This window comes from Parasteatoda tepidariorum, chromosome 6 (assembly GCF_982258835.1).
Source record: "Parasteatoda tepidariorum strain Cologne lab strain chromosome 6, Ptep-v5.0, whole genome shotgun sequence".
NCBI lineage: Eukaryota > Metazoa > Arthropoda > Arachnida > Araneae > Theridiidae > Parasteatoda > Parasteatoda tepidariorum.
Window position 1 is genome coordinate 58,403,254 of NC_141760.1, and position 20,785 is coordinate 58,424,038.

A 20,785-nucleotide genomic window follows, 5' to 3' on the forward strand; every position below is an offset into this window, starting at 1 on the left:
GGTACTAAAGATAGTCAATCGAATGTCATAAATAAAATTTTTCTAGATCTGTTTCGTTTCGTTTTTCCTGAATATATTCAGTAACCTTTGCACCTGAAATCCTACTACTTTTAAACCATATGTTGAAAAATCTATCCCATTCTTGTAGGATCTAAACTTTTTTTCAAGAAGATCAAAGTTTATCCTTTAAAGGATATACAATGCAGCCTGTGAATACCTGTATTACTTTTTTACAAAAAAACATCCAGCTTATAAGTCAAGGAATTATTATTCCTTTAATTTTGTATGTGCCGATTAAAGGTAGCTCTTCTAATATTACAAATGAAATGTTTCTATATTTGCTTTGCCTCGTTTTTTTATTGGATATATTCTGCAACATGTTACTTTGGTAACACTTGCTGCTGAAATCATGCTTTTTTAATCTTGTAAAAGCCACCCTTTTCATTTAGAATCTATATTTTTTCAAGAAGGTAAAAGTATACCCTTTATAGGATATACGATGCAATCTGCAAATGATATATTATTTTTTTACAAAAAAACATCGGGCTTATATGTCAAAGAATTATTGCTCTTTTAACATTTTAATATTGATTATTCTTTTGTTTGGTATTTAATATGGTCAATCGAATGTCATAAATAGAATTTTTCTAGATTTGTTTTGTTTCGTTTTTCCTGAATATATTCAGTAACTTTTGCACCTGAAATCCTGCTACTTTTAAACCATATGTTGAAAAATCCATCCCATTCTTTTAGGATCTAAATTTTTTTCAAGAAGATCAAAGTTTATCCTTTAAAGGATATACAATGCAGCCTGTGAATACCTGTATTACTTTTTTACAAAAAAAACATCCAGCTTATAAGTCAAGGAATTATTATTCCTTTAATTTTGGTATGTGCCGATTAAAGGTAGTCACTCGAAAGTTGCAAATGGAATGTTTCTTAATTTGTTTTGTCTCATTCTTACTGAGTTTACTTTGCAGCATGTTGCTACGGTATTTATTGCTGCCAAAACCCTCGTTTTCGTATAAAACTTTTTGGAAGTTTTCTTCATTTAAGACTGGAACCTTTTAGAAATGGTATTGGTATAATCGTTATTCGATGTATGGAGTAACCATACGTCTGCAATATTATTTGCTACACCGTACGCTATTTCTTAGTAAATGAAGTTTTTTTGTCTTGTTATTTGCAAATTTATGTGAATCATGGGAACTTTCTACTTCAATTTCCCTTATTTAAAAGACCATACTTGCTCATTTAATTGTCAGAAAGTAGACAGTGCATTTTATTTAACATATTTGCTTTTTTAAGATGGTGTGGAATTTACTGTTATAGCATATATGATTAAAGCTATGGCTTCAATATACTTTATAAAAGAAACCAACTTGCTTACATGACACGGACTTTCATGTGAATTATTATTATTATTATTATTATTTTGCTGAAGGCAGATTTCATGAGGTCTGAAGTATATTGCACATCATATGATGCTGTGTGTTTGCTTTGTTTCTTCTTTATTGGATACATTCATCAATATGTTACTGTATTATACATTTGTTGACAAAACCATCATGTTTTTATCGGACGTTATGGAAAATCGTTTTCATGTGATGCTTTTATGAAAGAATTCTTAGGATTACCATAAATACACTCGTTAGAGAATACTTGGTGCACTGTGTAGCAATACTGCTTACTCTGTAACATCTTTTATTAGGAATTTCGAGCAGAAATATTATAATCTCATAAAAATTATTCACTATCTATACTGGTAGAAACAATTAAAGGGACAAATGCTTCTTTTATTTTGAATTTTAAAAAAAAAAAACTAACAAAGCAATTAAAACTAAACTCGGCAGAACTAAAATATCTTCCGATATAAAACCATAAATAAGGAAACAGGTGACTTTTTTAGCACAGCAGCTGACCAACACCCTGTCTGTCAGCGAAAAAAGTGTTGAATAGGGTGTGGGATCACCGCTAACAGCTACATAACTCTCGAATCAAAGTTTGACTCTATTTACCAGGGTCCTTATCAATCCCTGTTGCCACGCTTGAGATTAAAAAGAGCGTCCAAGGGCGTCCAATAAGTGCTCGATGAAATTAAGGTCAGTAAACATCACAGGTAACTCCAGTCATTGAATATCCTCCGATTGGAGGCATTTATCTATCAACTGAGTCCTGTGTGGATTTGCATTATGGTCCAAAAGATGAAATTTTGTTCATATGCTCCGTGGAAAAGTCTCTCATAGCTTGAAAGGATCTCGTTCTCGTACAGCTGATCTTTTAAAGTATCTTTATCAAGCACGTGAAGATCAGTAAGTCCGTCCGCCATGATACCTGCCCAGACTCTCAGTCCACCTCGACCATAGCAATCCTTCCCGACAATGTCAAAACGCCATAGTCAACTTCTTGTCTTTCTCCAAATGAGAGCACCTCTCGTGTCTCTGTCAAGAGTGAAACACTGAAGAGAACCCTCCCTCAATCTTCCTTTGTCCAAGGCAAGTGCTCTCGGCACAATGTTGGACGGTGTTTTTTCATTGTGTTTCACTCTCTAAAGGATACAGACTACAGGGCACCTGACCTACAGGCCACTTGCATCAAGTCTCTAGGTGACTGTAATTTGTGAAATGAATATTCCTGTTGGATTTTACAGGTAGCGAGAGTTGGCTCGCTGTCACGAATCTATCCTTCTGGCTAGAATTCTCAAATAGTCTGAAGCTGGTCTTGTTGCCCTTTTGCAGCCTTAACGAGATCAGAGGACCACTGTTCTTGCCTCTCATTTCTGGTATCCCCGAAGTCCCTACAACAGATAGCTTGCGATTGGCCAGTCTCGAGTTTTCCAACTATCTACCATCTTATGACATTATTTTGACACGAACGACTTGTCTTATTAACGAAGGGAAAAAGTTGAAATTCAAAAAAGAAGGATTGGGCTAAGCTAGGATGTTTCAAAACATCATTACGCTACAAGCTTCAGCGAACAAATGAGATAGCTCTAGTCACAGGCGACTAAGGGGCAAAGGAGTCCGTAAAAGCTTAATCCTCATTTAATAATTTATTTCCGTATTGGAGTTACTTATTTTGTTCTTTTTTAAAAGAAAAAAAGCGTACCTCCCTTTAATTGTTCTCATCAGTGTCGTATCATTCTTTACAGAATACATATATTGTTACTTCAATATCCTTTATTAAGAAGGCCATTTTTCTTAACTGACACATTGTAAGCAATCTGTTTCATTTAAGACATATCTTTTTTTCTTTTAAGTTGGTATGGGTTATTAATTATCGAATACATTATGCAAACTATGAATACAATAAACAACGTACCAAAGAAACCAACGTACAAATATGACATGGCTTTTTAAAGGAACTATTATTCTTATTATTTCTTTTCTAATACAGATTTAATATATTCTCTTCCTTATTTACGGAACATATTATGTAGCCTTGCATTACTTTGGCGAAGAAACATTCCTGGTTTACATGGCATGTTATTAAACTTCTGATCCAATTTCTGAGATGGTATAGACAGGACCATTGCAGGATTTAGGCAGAAAAAGCCACTCATGTGATATTTCAATGAGTTTAAAGACACATAAGGCCTCTAACGTATAGTGTGCCAATATAACATATTCCACACATAAATGTCAAGTTTAACTCGAACTCGATTAAAGGTTGTCTTGTCCGTTAGAGAGCATTTCACATAAATTGATACTGAAATATCCCTTATTACCTAAGCTTACGCTAGTTTATAATACGGTATCTCGATCATACCGAACGCTTCCTTTAAGTATTATTAGTGCAATTAAAATAGTCAGCATTTGAGATGCTTAGTTTGTTATAGGATAGATTAAGTAATACATCCTTCGTAGGATAAACTACTAAGTTTATATTTAACTTTATAGAAAATTAATATGATTTCAGACTATTGACTACTAGCAACTGATTGTATTACTTTTTCTCTCTGCCTTTTACATTCCACATTGACAATGCTACGTTTTTTTGTTAAAATGTTAGCATAATAAGGAAAAAAAGTGAGTGTTATTATCTCTAAAGACATTTGGACAGTCCAAGCTTCCCAGCGATTGGCTTTTTAATGAATTAAGCCGGAACGTGTGTCTTTTGTTTGAAAAGAGACGACGCAAGTGTGCTAGTTTTGCTTTGTCTCAATTTTCACAAGAAAGAGCAAATGTTTAATGAGTTGCCTTAACAACTGCAAGAATGCTCCTCGGTTAATACCAGCATTTTGCAGTTTTGCCGAATGCCAGGTATAATCTTATTTATGTACAGTATGACTGGTTTTGGTCTTCCGAATATGAATTCATATTTCAAATTAGAATTAGTCATTATTTTACACTTAGCATATAATGAAGTGAGCTATTCAAATAAAGACAGGTTTTACTTTGTTCTATATATGAATATTGTAAAACGTCGTGAATAAAATGCAAATACAAAGAATATCATTAGTTTATATACCCGGATTTACACTTTTCTAAAGCTTTCAACTTTATTAAGAAAAGTGAAATTTTTCGTAACAGAAAGAAAACTAGATGTGACAGAAAGAAAAACGCATGCAAAAATTATTTAAATAAAATTCTGAGCTTGAAATTTGTTAATGTCAAAGATTATTTTGAGTTGTCAATTCACATTCAGAACTCAATGAATTTTATATATCCCATATATCCGAATGACGAATTTCAAACATTTCTCCTTCCCGTACTCAAGTAATTGAACTTTATGCTCACGATGCAACTGGGTAATTATATGTTCATCTGAGTCCTTTATATGCTCACGATGCAACTGGGTAATTATATGTTCATCTGAGTCCTTTATAGTGCATATAATTCTGATCATCAGTTTCGATACACATTTAATATACGTATTTGCACAGTCTGTAAAATTTAAAAATGAAGTGTCATGCATAAGGTTTAATCCAATTAAAATAATTTTATGAACTACAGAAACAGCACAATTATACTGCCCCGTGCAATTGAAAAATCTACGTAAACGACAATATATATATATATATATATATATATATATATATATATATATATATATATATATATATATATATATATATATATATATATATATATATATTGCAAAAAAACTAAAGATTAAAAAATAATTTTGTGTTTTCTCAATTTTTTAAAACCTTATTTCAGCATTCATGGTATTAGCTATAGAAGGAAAATAGTTGTCAAGCCACTTTTTCTCGGAATCAATCTAGAAGCATTACGTTGTTTTTTTCAATTGCATGGCAGTATAGGAGTCCACTTAATAGTTGTTATTTAAGTAAACTTGGCCATGTATGGGGAATAAATGTTGCCAAAAATAATATTATTCGATTCTGTCCTATGACTAAAACATTATATGGTAAAATATTTCTTTATATTATAAGAAAACGTGAACAATGCCACCATCTTCGATATTTTCAAAATATTAAAGTGTTGAATCAATTACAGAGAGCAAAAATTAAATATCATTTCGAGAGGGGGAACAGCTCTCGAACTCCTGTGTTATGTATTCTCCTGAATAGCATTACACTGGGGTGTCAATGTCAAAAGTAAGATAGTGTATGGTTATTTCTAAAATCCACCTGATCTTTACATGGGAAATTTAAAATATTTTTATTTGTACTGAAAGATTTTATCTGAAACTATATTTTGTAATAATTTTTCCATTTTTAGTCTGTCTTACATGAGTATTTTTATAATTATTTTTCTATTCTTAACAAAATATACAAATAAAAATGATATTTTCTTTCAACTTGGTACATGATATTACGTGGTCCATTATGTGATATAAAGGGATTTTAATCTATTAAGCCCGAAACCCTTAAAATTTACGGATAATCATGCATTTTAAAATATATAATGAAAGGTAATAGTCTTAGTTTGTCAAACATTCCTTGTAAAATTAGTGTTTTAATAGTGTGTTGAATTTTGAAAAGATTTAAAATCACATATTTAGTTTGAGAATAATTTTACCAAAAATTCAAATATAACATACTTTTATTCTATTTTCTGACTTAATTGTTGGTGCAACGTTTTTAAAGCGTTTTGCTTTTGCTCTGCTTTTGTGAATATAAAATCCGTGACTGATAGAGTTTTTCATAAAAATTAAAATTGCATGTTTAATTTAACATTACCTCAGAATTTCTATCCGAACTTCTTTGTAGTTGTGAACTATGTTGGTGAACTATTAAATACATAATAGTATGATTATTTTTTTGTATTGATAAGATAATTGGTGCATAGTTTTTTTTCTGGGGTAATTTTAAATTTTGCTCTTCCAATTTATGAACCAGTAAGCACTCCCCTAAGTAAGTTTCAAGATTAAACATAATTATGTGATTAAAAAAATTATATGTTAACTTTATTATATGTTAATTATATGTTAACTAATGTTGACTTTTAATTGTATTGTTTTAAAGCAAAAAACTTTAATATTTAATTGAAGGAAAATACCTCATTTTTAAAATATATATATATATATATATATATATATATATATATATATGTATTGTTTTAAAGCAAAAAACTTTAATATTTAATTGAAGGAAAATACCTCATTTTTAAAATATATATATATATATATATATATATATATATATATATATATATATATATATATATATATATATATATATATATATATATATATATATATATATATATATATATATATATATATATATATATATATATATATATATATATATATATATATATATATAAATATATAAATATATATATATATATATATGTTAAATGATACAAAAACCATGATGTGAAAATGATTTCAACTTATAGCCTAATTTCATACGTAATTCGATTGTTTTTTGCGTATTCTGAATGTTTCAAATCGGAAACATTTATTTGTTTTCACAAGTTTTACGTTGCTGTTTCAAAATAAGAAGATGGTAATCTTAGTTTTCAAACCGTTGTTTTGACTCTCGTTATTACGAAATCTACGAAATTGTATCGAAAGTTTGAATACGAAATATTTTGATCATTTTATTTAATAAAATGATAAAAGTATCTTTGAAGATTAAAACAATTTAGAAATGCCTTTTTGTTGTAAAGAAACTCAAAATGTCCTTGAGTCTCGATATTTTATCTCGTATATCTCGTATATGATCTAAACATGATCTCAAAATTGTAGACTTTGTAATATATCGATTTGAAGTGTTATTACTATAATTGTTGATATCATAATCACTACTATATTACATATAGTTTTTACCTTACCTGGCAGTACGTTTACTTTTGAAAGTATAAGTAAAAATATATTCATTTACTTGCATTTCCGTACTTTTTTAAATTTAGTACTTTTATTCGTTATTTCGTAAACTTTTAAAGGAAAAAAGTTTTTAAAGGAAAGACTTTTAAAGGTAAACTTTTAAAGGACAAGTATTTGTAACAATAATATTGAAAGTATATCTTTATTCTTTCAACTGGCATTTTGCATATCATTTGTATGTAAGTAAAAAAAATAATCAAACAATAATATAAGAATAATTAAAATAATAATCCTGATAGTGAGATAGTTTACTTTTAAATGTCTCAATTCATTTTTAAATTATTAATTTATTTACGTTTGTCAAATTATAAATTTTTCAACCTTGTCGAAACTGTTCGTAGAAATTAGTATGGGGGGGGGGTTACAAATCAAAAAAATATTCTTTAAAATGAAAGACGAAAAAAAGTTTGAATAGTTTTTAGTCAGTAAATCAAGCATACACAAAACACAGGAAAGATACGAAGAAAAATTCGCATTAAAAGAATCATTCGCTTAAGTGAACAAAAGTAGAAGATTTAATATTATAAAGTTATTGAATGCAATTGTCAGACATTAAAAGGTTAAAATATAACTACCCTTCTTATAAAACTAAAGTCATACATACATTTTGTAATGCGAACTTTTGTTCGTGCGAATGAACAACTTCAAATCAACAACAAAATTACGGCATTTTTCACTTAATTGTTACACTTCAGTCGATATCCAAGGAGCGAAAGTGAAATTAATTTACTTATGGTGTGAATTGCTGTATTGGTATATCAATTATTGGTCTGTAAATTTAACTATACTATTCAGAATGTATGTACCCTCGATCAGGTATTGAATTGAAATAAATTATTCCTTATGATTTCTTGGGGTTATCCAGCACCAAATTCGGAGAGATTTTACAGAGTAATACATCTAAAAGCAAAGGTTAGGTGTTTTAATTTGCATTTTGTCAGGTGTAGTATGAAACAGAATAGTTAAGAATAGTTAACAACTGACAAAATTAGAAGAAACTTTTCTAGAGAAGCAGAAATTTATAATACGCCATTGTCTTAATCCTTTGCTATAATCAAAAAGAATTTAAACTTGTCGACATAAGGTTAATTACGAAATAATTCTACACAAAATTCTGACACGTCACGTTTATAAGCTACTTCCATTTCCTTTAAGGGTGAAGCATGCCATAATTTTGAACACCAATGTTCTTGTGAATTGATAAAAATAATCTTTAAAATACCTAAAGTCCTTTATGAAAATCCATCAGTTATCACATTGTTTTCCGGAGATTTCAAATAATATGTATGAATCACTCATTTGTAAAACTTCAATTTAGTCAACTATCTCTATGCTCTGACTTTGAAATGTAATAATGTATAAGTAAAATTAAGCATCTTTTACGAACCAGTTCCTACCATAATAAATACTTCAACTATATTCTTCGTCAACATTCATAATAACAACAAATGCCTGAGCATTATTAAAACAAGCTTCAACATAACGCTCAGTTATGAGCATTCCATTACTTTCTCTAGAAACTGAAATAAATTCTTCAGAACTCATTTTGGATTTACTTTTATGGAAAATCCTTTGGTTTAGGAATTTCATCTTAAGTTTTATTCGGCGTTATATATCAATAAATGAGTCATTTTCTCTCTTTCCTTTGTGGAAACAATGATTGTAATCAGTTCTCCAACACTGATTGAACCCGCGGATTTATTGCTTACCAAAACTAATCCTAGTACTTTTCTATTTCTAAGATCAGTATTATTTCGGAATACAACTCTCGCATTCTAATAAATTCGAAGCTTTTCTCCTTCACTTTCGCAATTCTCCTACAATAACTTATCTAAGCTTTGAAATTAAATATTATTTTAGTTGATACAAAACTTTTTTATTATATGCAATAATTAAGTATTTATATTTTTTTAAATATTGCATTCACCTTTTACACTTTTATCAATTTAAAGATTCCAAAAATATTTTTGAATTGTTTTTTATAATATAATATTCTTTCTGAAATTGAAAAAAGTTAAAAGTACTCCGACAGCAAGTTATTGTCGGAAAAGGGGTCATGGAGTTCAAAAAGGAAACTGATATCAATTGATTTCAAACTGGGTTGGCCTTAAAATGCACCTCAATCCTTTACAATGACAACATAGTGCTTCTATTGCTGACATCACTTTTTTCATATTTAAAGTAAAATATGAAAAAAATATTAATCAAAACGTTTATGGCGGCAAATATAGAAAACATAATTTTTACCCCAAAATGATAAACATGGATAAATATTAATAAATTTTTAATTAAAGGGATTAATTCCGTTTAAAAGGAACTACAATTTTTTAAAAACTTAAAATTATTAAACTTCTTATGTTTGATTTCTTTAATTTTTTTCGCATTCAAAGCAAAATATGTCAGAAATCTTACTTAAAGCGTTTATGCCTGCAAATATACGTAGAACCTGATTTTTATTCCGGAATGATAAACAAAGATGAATATTAATTTTTCTTAATTTTATAATTTTAGTTATTCCGTTTACAATGAACTACTATATTCAAACTAATTTTAAAATATTGTGCTTCTTACATTTGATATTTTTAATTTTTTTTATTATAAAAACAATTTATTTCATATATTTTTATTAAAATGTTTATGCAAACTAATGGTGAAAACCTAATTTTTCCACCGAAATGATAAGCTAGATGAATATAAAAGCATTTTTTATCGAAAGGATTTATTATATTTATACAAAGAACTACAGGTCTTAAACAATTTAAAAGAATTGAGTTTCTTATATTTGATTATTTAAGTTTTTCATGTTTAAAGCAAATATGCCAGAAATCTCACTCAAAGCATTCATGCAAACATATATAGAAAACTTAATGAATATGCCAGAAAACCTAAGCCTGGTATCATAAAGAAAGATGAATATATAAACAATTTAAATTGAAAGGATTTATTTCGTTTACAAAGAACTACCATTTTAAATTATTTAAAAAGATTGAGTTCGCTGTATTTGATTTCTTTAATTATCTTCATTCGCAAATCAGGAACTATTTCCTGAATATTTAACTAGAACAGGCGATTGACACATAACCCTGCACTATGTTTTAATTAAAAAAATACTTTAAAATTACCTCTTGCAAACTGTTTATATTCATTTATTTACTGTTTCACCAAACAATTGCCAAGATTCTCATGTATAGAATAAATAAACCATAAAAAATTGTTTCGTTCTAATTTTTAAGTCGGCTATTCAAACTTATATTCACGAACGAAGTGTAAAGGAAACGTAAACATTGTATTTGAATTCTAAGCTGTAACAAAACGAAAACAGATTTAAATAACTATGTATGTACTGTTTGAGTTCAAACATACCGAGTTCTTCGGGATTTGTTCAAACACACATTCCTTTGAAAGAAAATAGATTCTAATATCCCGTTTGTCTCTTGTGAGTTCTAGAATATGATGAAAATTAGAGAGGATGTTGTAAACTAGCATAAAATGATAACAGTTTTCTAATTTTTATTTACAAATAAAGCACGTTTATTAATTTGGCTTCACAATTTTCTAAATTCATAGAATTACTGTAAGTTGTTTAAATAGCACATTCAAATAACGCATTTCATTTAATTGTGTTATGTTACTGAACATATAAATTGTATAAATTCAAAAACCTAATAAGTATTTCGAAAAGCAAAGTGTAATAACGTGTATCCATACTACAAATATTTCAAATTCACAATTATAACAGACAATTTTACCATTAATGAGGAACAATGGTTATTATTGTGTTTCTAATCTCATATGTTTTAATAGAGGAGTGTATTATTTTTAAACATATAGTGTGTATAGGATTAAATGAGTACATATGTACTGTTATGATTCAAATAAACCAAGTTGTTTGAATGCACACTTCTTTGAAAAATCATTCGCATTTCAGTTCTCGTATTGAAGTATCGCATTTGAGTTCTTGAAAACTATAAAAATTTAAAAAGAATGTTATAAGCTAACATTAAATTATTACATTATTTTCCTTTTTATATACCAAAAAAAATTAAATTTGGTTAAACAGTTTTCGAAATTCGGAAAATGTCTCTTAGTTCATGAAAGGGAATATAGTAATTTAAATCTATGTATTTCATTGAAATTCATTATTAAAAAAAAAGATGTACAAAAAACAGTAACTTAAATAAAGGTAGTGCAAAAAAAATGGAAAATTAAATTACATGGTGTTGTGTAGAAACCGCTCTTAATGCACGCCGGTGATAGCAAATTTATATTAAAGTTGGAATAGCGCAAAAATGCCTTTAAAATCTAACAAATCATAATATAGTAAGATGCGTGTTATGAAGATCAAAACCTTCTTGATTGCAGACGTGAACTAAAAAGTTTTTAAAATAGTCAACGTTCAACTAACTTTTATTTATTTCTTACTGATATCAAACATCTTTTTAAGTCTCGTACACTTGCCTTCCTAAACTGTCATTTATTATATTTCTATAGACTGAATGTTAATTTTTTAACCACTGAGGTATATATTTCTTAGTTTCATTTTTACAAAAGGTTCTAAAAAATCTGTATTCTGGTAGTCTGGTAAAACTAATATTTTGGTTAGCAATATGTATTTCTGGGATATAGCTTTCGAAATTTTCTAGTATGCTCTTTTTACATATTCGGCTCTATTACAAATATGAATACATAAACGTTTAAAATTCCCAGGAGATCAATTGTTAGTTATGTATATAGATAGGGGGTAACAAAATGTTATTTGATTCAATTTTATTATAAACCCTTTCAAATAACGTATTTATCGCACTATGAAATTTTCTTTATCATAAAAAAAGAAACTTTTACCTGCGCACTAAAGAAGAAACTTTTTGTTGTAATTACTTTTATTTGTTAAATATTTTTGTAATTATTATTGTTATTTTTTTGTATAAAATAACATATCAAAACTTCTTACAAAATCAGAAAGTAGATTTGTTCACTTTATCTGATGTTCCTTCATTTATTAAATGCTTCCATTATTTCAAGAATTAGTACAATCAGGAATAATTGTTTTTATTTATTGAAAAAAATATGGATTATAGTACATGGATTTTAAACAACTGCTTATTATTTAATAATAAATTATCTAATTTCCTAAATTATATAATCTTTTTATAAACTTAATTTATTTCCCTGATTTCAAATATTAATCATAGTTCAGTAAATTTAACATTAAAATGGTTTGTAGCAATAACATTATTTCTAAATAAAATTAATATTTTCTGCAGGGAATAATATATTTTTTTTCTAAAAACACAATCATAAATTTTAAAGCTTTTCTTTTTTATTTCTGTCTAAAACTGTAATTAATTTATCAATAATAATACATACGCATTTAGTTATCATAAAATCAACATATAATATGGCAAAATAAATATATGATGTCATAGAGCCTCCGTAATTAATCAAGTTAAAGTATTTTAAATTAAATGTTAAGTAAAAACTCTTCATATAAAAAAAGTCAATTTATTTTGTTTATTTGACATGCTATTAATATCCAGAACATATATAAAAGCAATCGAAATTTTTCGTCACTCTTTAAATTAAGTGTTAGTTTAAAGTTTTATTTTCTCATTCATTAATTAGAAACTAAAAAAAAAAGAAAAATTTTGAAAAACTCCTTATTTATCACTTAGTTATTTTTTTTCAGATACTAGATACCGAATATAAAATAAATTAAAAAAGATAACAGTCAAATTTTCTTAAATCTGAAATTTTTGCTTTCGAAACTAGAATTTTTTAAATTTTTTATCTTCTTCGTCTTCCTTGATATTTTTATTCACTTAAGCTTTTCGGTAAATAGGAAAAACTTAATTAAGTCAGATAACTTTTTCTTTTAATTAAAACCTAAAAAAATGCAATTATTTTTCTAAATATTGATCTTGAAAAGTTTTCTTTTACTTACCGACTTTGACAATTATTTTATCTTAATTTAAAATGTTTCAGGTGTTTTTACTTCAACAAACACAAACTGGAAATATCAAAATTTAAAATCATATTTAAAACTTAATTGAAACCATTTTTGTTAAGGTTATGCCTAAATTTTTTTCTTGCTTTATCGCATTTAAAAATTCCCTTTTTTTAAATATACTTGGCATACAACAATTTTGAACTCCATACATATTCTAAAATAGTATATTAAGAAATCAATGTCACTGTCACCACACATATTATAGAATACAACACCATACTCTGAACTCAACAGAAATGTTCACTAATTAGTTGTATTAGTTGTGCAACAGTATATTCTTTCTTCTTTCCCAACTTGTTTACACCAAAATCCCATCTTAGAATAAAGATCCATGAAAACTGATGTCGTTGACTTTCAAGCTCATCTTTTATAAAGTATTTGAAGGATGCTATGTTTCTAAAGTAAACTTTCTGATTAATTTTTTTTTGCGTTCATTAGTTTCTTTTCAACAAGCATAACCATTTTAACTCATATAATTGTTGACATTAGGAAATACTAGTAGCTTATTATAAAAGTTATTAACCACGCAACAATAGTAACTATATTATAAAAATAATAAATGTAATAGAAATAATTGATTGCGGATAAATCTAACTACTCGATAATGTTATCACGTTTAATTTATTTCTAATTTTTTAAAAATTAAAGGAGTGCGTAAGTGATCTAAATGTAATTAAAAAAGTGCGAATAAGGCTGTGTAATACAGCTGTTACTATCAGCTTGATTTTGGTTAATGTTTCTTTCTTCCAACTATAATCATTCCAATATAATATAAATATATATATATATATATATATATATATATATATATATATATATATATATATATATATATATATATATATATATATATATATATATATATATATATATATATATATATATATATATATTGAGAGAAAGAGAGAGAGTGATGATTGTGTGTTTTTTATCTCACAATATTTTAATTGAAAATTAATCAATTAGTTAAAGAAGCTTTAAACCTCTTGCGTGGAGGAATTTCGTGGAAGAAGAATATTTATAATAGTTTAACTATACGTAAATAAAAAGAATATGCGAATTTAATTATTTATAGTTTTCCAGAGGTTTTATTGAATACAATTTAAACTTATGTCTTCATTTCTATTGTTCATATAAAAATTTCCAGGAAAAAATACTAGAAATATGTAAAGTATACTTTTACAAAAATGTGCGTACAATAATATAATATAAAATAATTTTGTGGTATAACTATACGCATTTATAAAGACATGTCGTTCGAAAAAAGGCAACGCGATGCAGTCAAAAATTTTCTTTAAACATAATTTTCTCTAAAGTCGTATTTTTCATTGTTTTTATAAATACTTTAGTAGAAAATACTGAGAATATATAGGAATGCAAAATTTATCTATCCCAAAAATGGGAATATATACTATGTTCTTAATTTTTAAAACGATATATATTTTATGCCTTCAATTCCAAATGTTTTGGGCACAAAATAATTTTTTTCATGCTGATATTTTCGTTAAAAACTTCGAATAAAAATCTTTTAGTCTTAAATAATTAATTTAACCAACTAATTTAAATAATTAAAGTAAAATATCATTTTTGCACCAACATTTCACATGTTTACGAAATAATTAGCCGTTATTAATAATATTTTTTAATAGAATTAATGTCTAGTTTTCTATATTTCACACTAAACTCTTAAATTGAAGAGCATGCATATTAACTACCATTTCACGTTGTTTTGGGAACACAGATTTTTTTAACAGTAAAATGTATTTATTTAATCATTATAAGATGATTTTAACCAGTCAAGGTGACTTTAACTAGTCAACGAACGTGACTTTAAACTCCACTTTGCAGTGGGTATTAGTCAAAAATATTTTTTTTCATACTTAAGTCAAAAATATTTTCCTTCATACTACTTAAACACTTGTTGATCAATAGAAAAATAATCTTGTTCTAATTCTGTGTAAAGTTTACGATTGGATTACTTTTCCGATTTTTAAAGCGTAAAAACCATGTTATCTGTTTTAAAATTTGACTAATATAGAGCTTTGACTGATACAAATTTTACTAATATAGAAATATTTTCAAGTGCATTACAAAGAAATATGTTTTATACTTAATTTTGGACTCTTTTGTTACTAATTAATTTATTATAATCAGCTAAACAAGCAAAAACTATTATCAGAAGTACATGATTTTTTTACACTTTTAAAAAATATATATCGCTTGTTGACTATACAAATGAGCTGAGTAGAACAATGTTTTAAACAGTTTATTATTTCCTAAATTTGATTACTCAGTGGAATACTTTAATTTGATTGAAATATGATTTCATTTTGCATATATATATATTTATTTGCAAAACATTATTGTTCAAGATACCTATATTGCACCGTTAAACCAATTTTTCCGAAACCGTTAAAATACATAATTGAAAACTAAAATGCAATGAATCTAACTTTATTAATGATTATTATTTGTTATTGATTTTTTTTAATTTATCATATAAGGACAGTTTATATGCCTTTTCTTATTCCTTGCAGCGCACATTAATGCATATTCTAAAGTTGAATATTTTAAGAAACAAACTAATTCGCATTATTGATTCACTGCATATCACTCAAATATTTCTGATGTTATTTTTATAAAGGGATTATTTTTATAATGATCAGTACTAAAATAAATCCTAAATTATACTTTCAAAGCTCAAAATAGACTTTGTCAATCAAGAAGTTAATTTGAATATTACATAAAAGAAAAGTAAATGTAGGGTAATTTAGTATAATGCAATGAGTTTGTGATATTAAAACTGAAATATACGGAAGTGACGATTGATACTAAACAATTTCAGAGAATTTGATCAGCTTTCATTATTAAAAATAATATATAATTTTGTTAATATAGCTAACGCATTTATTAAATTTAAATACACGCTTGATTAAGAAAAGAATTTTTCATAAAAAAATGAGAGTAGTATTTACTCATTGCAAATGAAATCTGGTTTACTTTATTTTTTATTTGTTTTAAGTTAGCTAGTAGGACTTCAAACAATTTTTCTAAGAGTTATCTGACTAATTTCTACTTACAAAAAAATTAATTTTGAAAAAAACGCCATTTTTTTTAATTAAAAAGACAGACAAAATCATCTCTCTAATTAAAAATAAAAATTGATCTTCGCATTTAATTGAAAAGTTTCATCTTTTCTTAGTTTCATTTCAATAAATAAAAAAGTAGTACTGTGTAATTGTGCTATTATTTTTCTTTATGTTTTAAATAATACTGCACTTTTTTCTCGTATTTATGATAATATTTAAACTTTAGTTTTATTAATAACACTGAAGAACATTTTAATACGCAATAGTATTTCTTTAAATAAAAATTATCTTAAATTGTCTTGGTGGCTTATATGTTCAACATTCGAAGGTTTGTATTTATTGAAACTTTATGGTTATAACGCAAAATCACTATGACTGTCATATGTCAGCAATAGCAAAATATTGAAAATAGTCTAGTATTGCATGGAAATTTAAATTGTGAACTGTTTAGAACATAGTTAAAATAGGCATCAGTAAATATCAATTTGTGTTAAATGTGCAATTATAGCAAATTTGTTTCATTGTGAACTAGTGTTTTTGCTTTGTATTAGATAGATATATTTGTATATGATATGATATATATGTATTTACGTACTTTACTTACATCACAGTACTCCGTTAAGCTTTTTTGTGCTTTTTAAGAATTAACTAATGAAAGTAATTAAATTTCATGCTTTAAGTTAACTTTTTGGCCTAAAATTAAATAATCCATTTTTTAAAGTTAATTATAAAAACTCTAACTGAAAATGCTTGCATAAGTTAAAGCTTTTTGTCCGTATAAACATTACATGACAGAAATAATGGAATCAACCGATTGAATTTATTTTGATATTGGTATTTACAATTGATTATATAAGGTAAATATATAGTAATTGATGGCGCCTTATGTGAAAGACCTAGTAAGTAAAGGCAATATTGATGAATCCCAGAAGAAACAAATACCGGACAAAATTGTTTGTGCACCAATGGCACTTCTTAAGAAGACATGGATTTTTTTTAATAAAAATATCTTATTTTAATTGAAGACACCATTATTTTGAGATGAAGGAATGAATTGAATACCTTCAAGGTACTGTGATGTTAGAGAAGAATGTAATTTTATAATGTTTGATGAAAGCTGCATTAAAAAAAAATCAATTTCTTCAATACCTCCTGTTTTCTTCTTCATTCAGATTAGAACAGTTTTTCTGCTGTGGCTCCCTTGGATCTTGAGAATGCACCGTCCCGCCAAGATAACAGCTCGTCTTAAAGAAACACCTTCTTTTACGAGGTCATCAGATAGACGGTCCTCGAAATCTTCTGTCCCAGATTTCAAGGAGCGTTGTTCCAAGAGCTTGCTGGCAAATGTTTTGGACATAGACGACGATTTCCGGCAACAAGTGCAAGGTCACAACAGTAGTGTCGCAGCTGGGACTTCCTCTTTGGCAGCAGCTGCCGGTTGTAGTTCCTCAACTGGCTACGTTCAGTTGATTGGAACGAGTATAGAAGGGACGCCTACATCTCTGCATGGACCTTCAGCAGCTTTGTCGAACCCAACCCCTTGTTTGAGTGCTCAAAGGGAATTGTCCCTTATATTACGCGAGATTCGTTTCATTACGAAGCGTATGCGCGATGATGATGATACACAGGACATCATATCCGAGTGGAAGTTCGCGGGAATGGTCGTGGATAGATTGTGCTTTATCATTTTTACTGCCTTTACTATCATCTCGTCGGGTGTGTGTCTTTTATCGGCACCTCACTTAATGGCTTGATGCCAAAGATATCTTAAGATTATCATAATTACACTTAATTCACTTGTATTGGAATTATATCTCTAATCTTTGTATGGATTATTTAATTTCTTTTTAAATTTAGAGAATTATATACAATATATATCTATCTATACATATATATATATATACATATAAATATATTATATCTTTATACAATTGATGCATAATTGAACAACATATCTTGATTGAAAAATGTTTTTTACTACTTTCCTTTTGTAAAGTAATTTGCTCCAAATCACCTGAAAATTCAATTTTTGTTTTCAAACTTATAAATAAAATGTTTAAATTACTTCAATGCATTAGGGTAAAAAGTTTCGTTTTAAAATAGAATATTTATTTTATTGTCATAGCGTAATAAGAAAAATATTTTAGTTAAGAACAAACAAGCGTCTAAAACATTCAATGATTTCAAAGAGTTTTATGAAATAAAATAATCCAACTCCCCTAATGCAACTAAAAAGCAATTGAACAAGCTTAAGAAGACATACGTTATGAAATTTTTATTAGAAGATTCAAAAAATTTTATCGAGTCACATTTTTATTTGTGATATAGAGTGAAATAAATGATAGTTTTAGGAGTATTAGAATGAATAGTTGCAACATTGAACCAACTCATACATGCCTTAGACCTAATCATGCTCTATTTTCTGTTATCTTTATGATTTACATGTTTTAATTTTCAGAATAAAATTATAAACTGTTAAAATAAAAGATTTGTTTAATTCATTTTAATTGGTTTAAAGTTTATGTGGAAAAATCTAACATTTGAAATAACTTTTTGTCATTAAAATGTAAAACTGATATTAAAATCAAAATGGTAGACAAATCTTGACAAAATCCTGAATAATTATACTTTAAAATTAATGCTTTTTATTTAAAACAGTTTACTTTCATGTTGAATTATGAAATAAAAGTTAAACATACACTCTAATGATTACAATAAAAAAGAAATATTTATTAAATATCTTAAGTACCTTGTTTATTATGTCTTTGTCATAATATTCTTAAATATTTTATTTTAATTTTTAATATAACTTTTTAAATTAATTTTATTTTAGTACTTAATCATAGTTATAACACTTAAGTAATAGTAAAATTATGAATATTTCAAACGTTTGTAATGTCTGGCAAACTTTACCAACCAACTGATTTTGAAAACAAGAGTATATAGGAAAAATACGAAAATACAATATTTAATATTAATTATCCTCTCTTTGATTTTAAAACTATTCTCACTAATTTTGGCATAGATTTCAGACATAAGTCACGCAGTTTCAGATATTACAGTTTTTGATAATTTTTTCCTCCCCTACACTAAACTTGAAATGAATAAATAAATCAATTCATTTTTTAATAATGAGTTTTTTATTGTAAATACCCTTATTTCATTAAAATCAGAGAAGTTTCATGATCACTAAAACAGCCGGTTTGTTTTTGATTCGTTAATTCTTTCTTTCTTTATTTATTTTTTTGAATTATAGCAGAAAAGCCAAATATAATTGAAAAAATTCCATATTTTGAAAAAAAATTGGCATTATTCTGTGTTAGTATTACCGGTCTATGTTTATAATTTTTCCGCAAGAACGAGTAACCCTATGTTTTAAATTGCCAAGAATTACGTGTAATAAAATTAATACGGTTAGTTTTGCTATTAGTAAAATAATTTTTAACTTTAATTTGTAAAGATTTAAATATTTTTTAATTATCTCATGAAAATTATTAAAAGAAAAACTCGAAAAAACATTTATACGCCTCACACGTCATGACACTGCCATTATTTTTGATGTGTTGAAAATCACAACAAATGTTATATCTTTTTTTACAAAATTTCGAAATCATTCTTATTAAAATAAAGCTTTTGAAAAAGCATATCTCACAGGAAGCTTAAAATAAAGCGCCAATTTTTGATTCAAATTTTTACACCGTTATAAACTGGTATCAGAATATCAGCCTAATTACCTAATACCAAAATTGCACGATTTTGATACAAAGACACGTTTCATATTTCAAGTTTTCATCAATTTGAGGAAGTATGGGCAATTTCTTTAACACTCTATGAAAAGTTCTTATTAAATATAAAGATAAACATTGAAAAAAATTTTATATTTTTCTGTTGGTTACTGCTGCTTATGAAATGCTTGGATAAAAACTTTAAAATTAAAAATACATATTATAAACTTTTATAATAAAAGTAAATTACATAAAAAAAATTGTGTTTGCAAAGTTTTGAATTTTTAAAAGGGACTTTAATATTAATGTTGAATTTACTATTAATGTTGAAACATTGCAAGGGTACAAAAATTCTAATTTTCTCTGAACTTATTTAAATAGGGCAATCATGGTTATAGAAAGTTAATATGTTAAACTTATTATATTAATATCAAACATTCATTATTAAATAACTGCTTAAAATAGATATAGCAAACTTTACTTGTTCGGTAATTATCAGACGAAGAAAATTAAGTTTTAATATTAAAGTCGGAACATTCTATCTGTACAAAAAACATAATTTTCCATTTTCCCTGAATCTATTTAAATATCGCAATCATGGTTATACGAGGATTACATGTTACACCTATTACATTAATATCAAATTATATCCATTTTTGAGT

At 26.8% G+C, this 20,785-nt stretch overlaps 1 protein-coding gene across 11 annotated transcripts in view; it reads left to right on the top strand.

The window, feature by feature from the left end:
* Positions 1-20,785, top strand: part of LOC107447394 (neuronal acetylcholine receptor subunit alpha-7-like) — a 414,295-nt gene that overhangs the window by 348,305 nt on the left and 45,205 nt on the right. For 4 of the 11 annotated variants that reach the window (XM_071178630.2, XM_071178632.2, XM_043041457.3 and 1 more), the window contains exon 9: positions 17,571-18,280. The exons of the other annotated variants lie outside the window; for them this stretch is intronic. In XM_071178630.2, coding sequence (XP_071034731.1) covers positions 17,571-18,152 — 582 coding nt within the window. In that variant the 3' untranslated portion in view covers positions 18,153-18,280. Of the gene's footprint in view, positions 1-17,570; positions 18,281-20,785 lie in introns of those variants that run through there. 11 annotated transcript variants of the gene reach the window in all.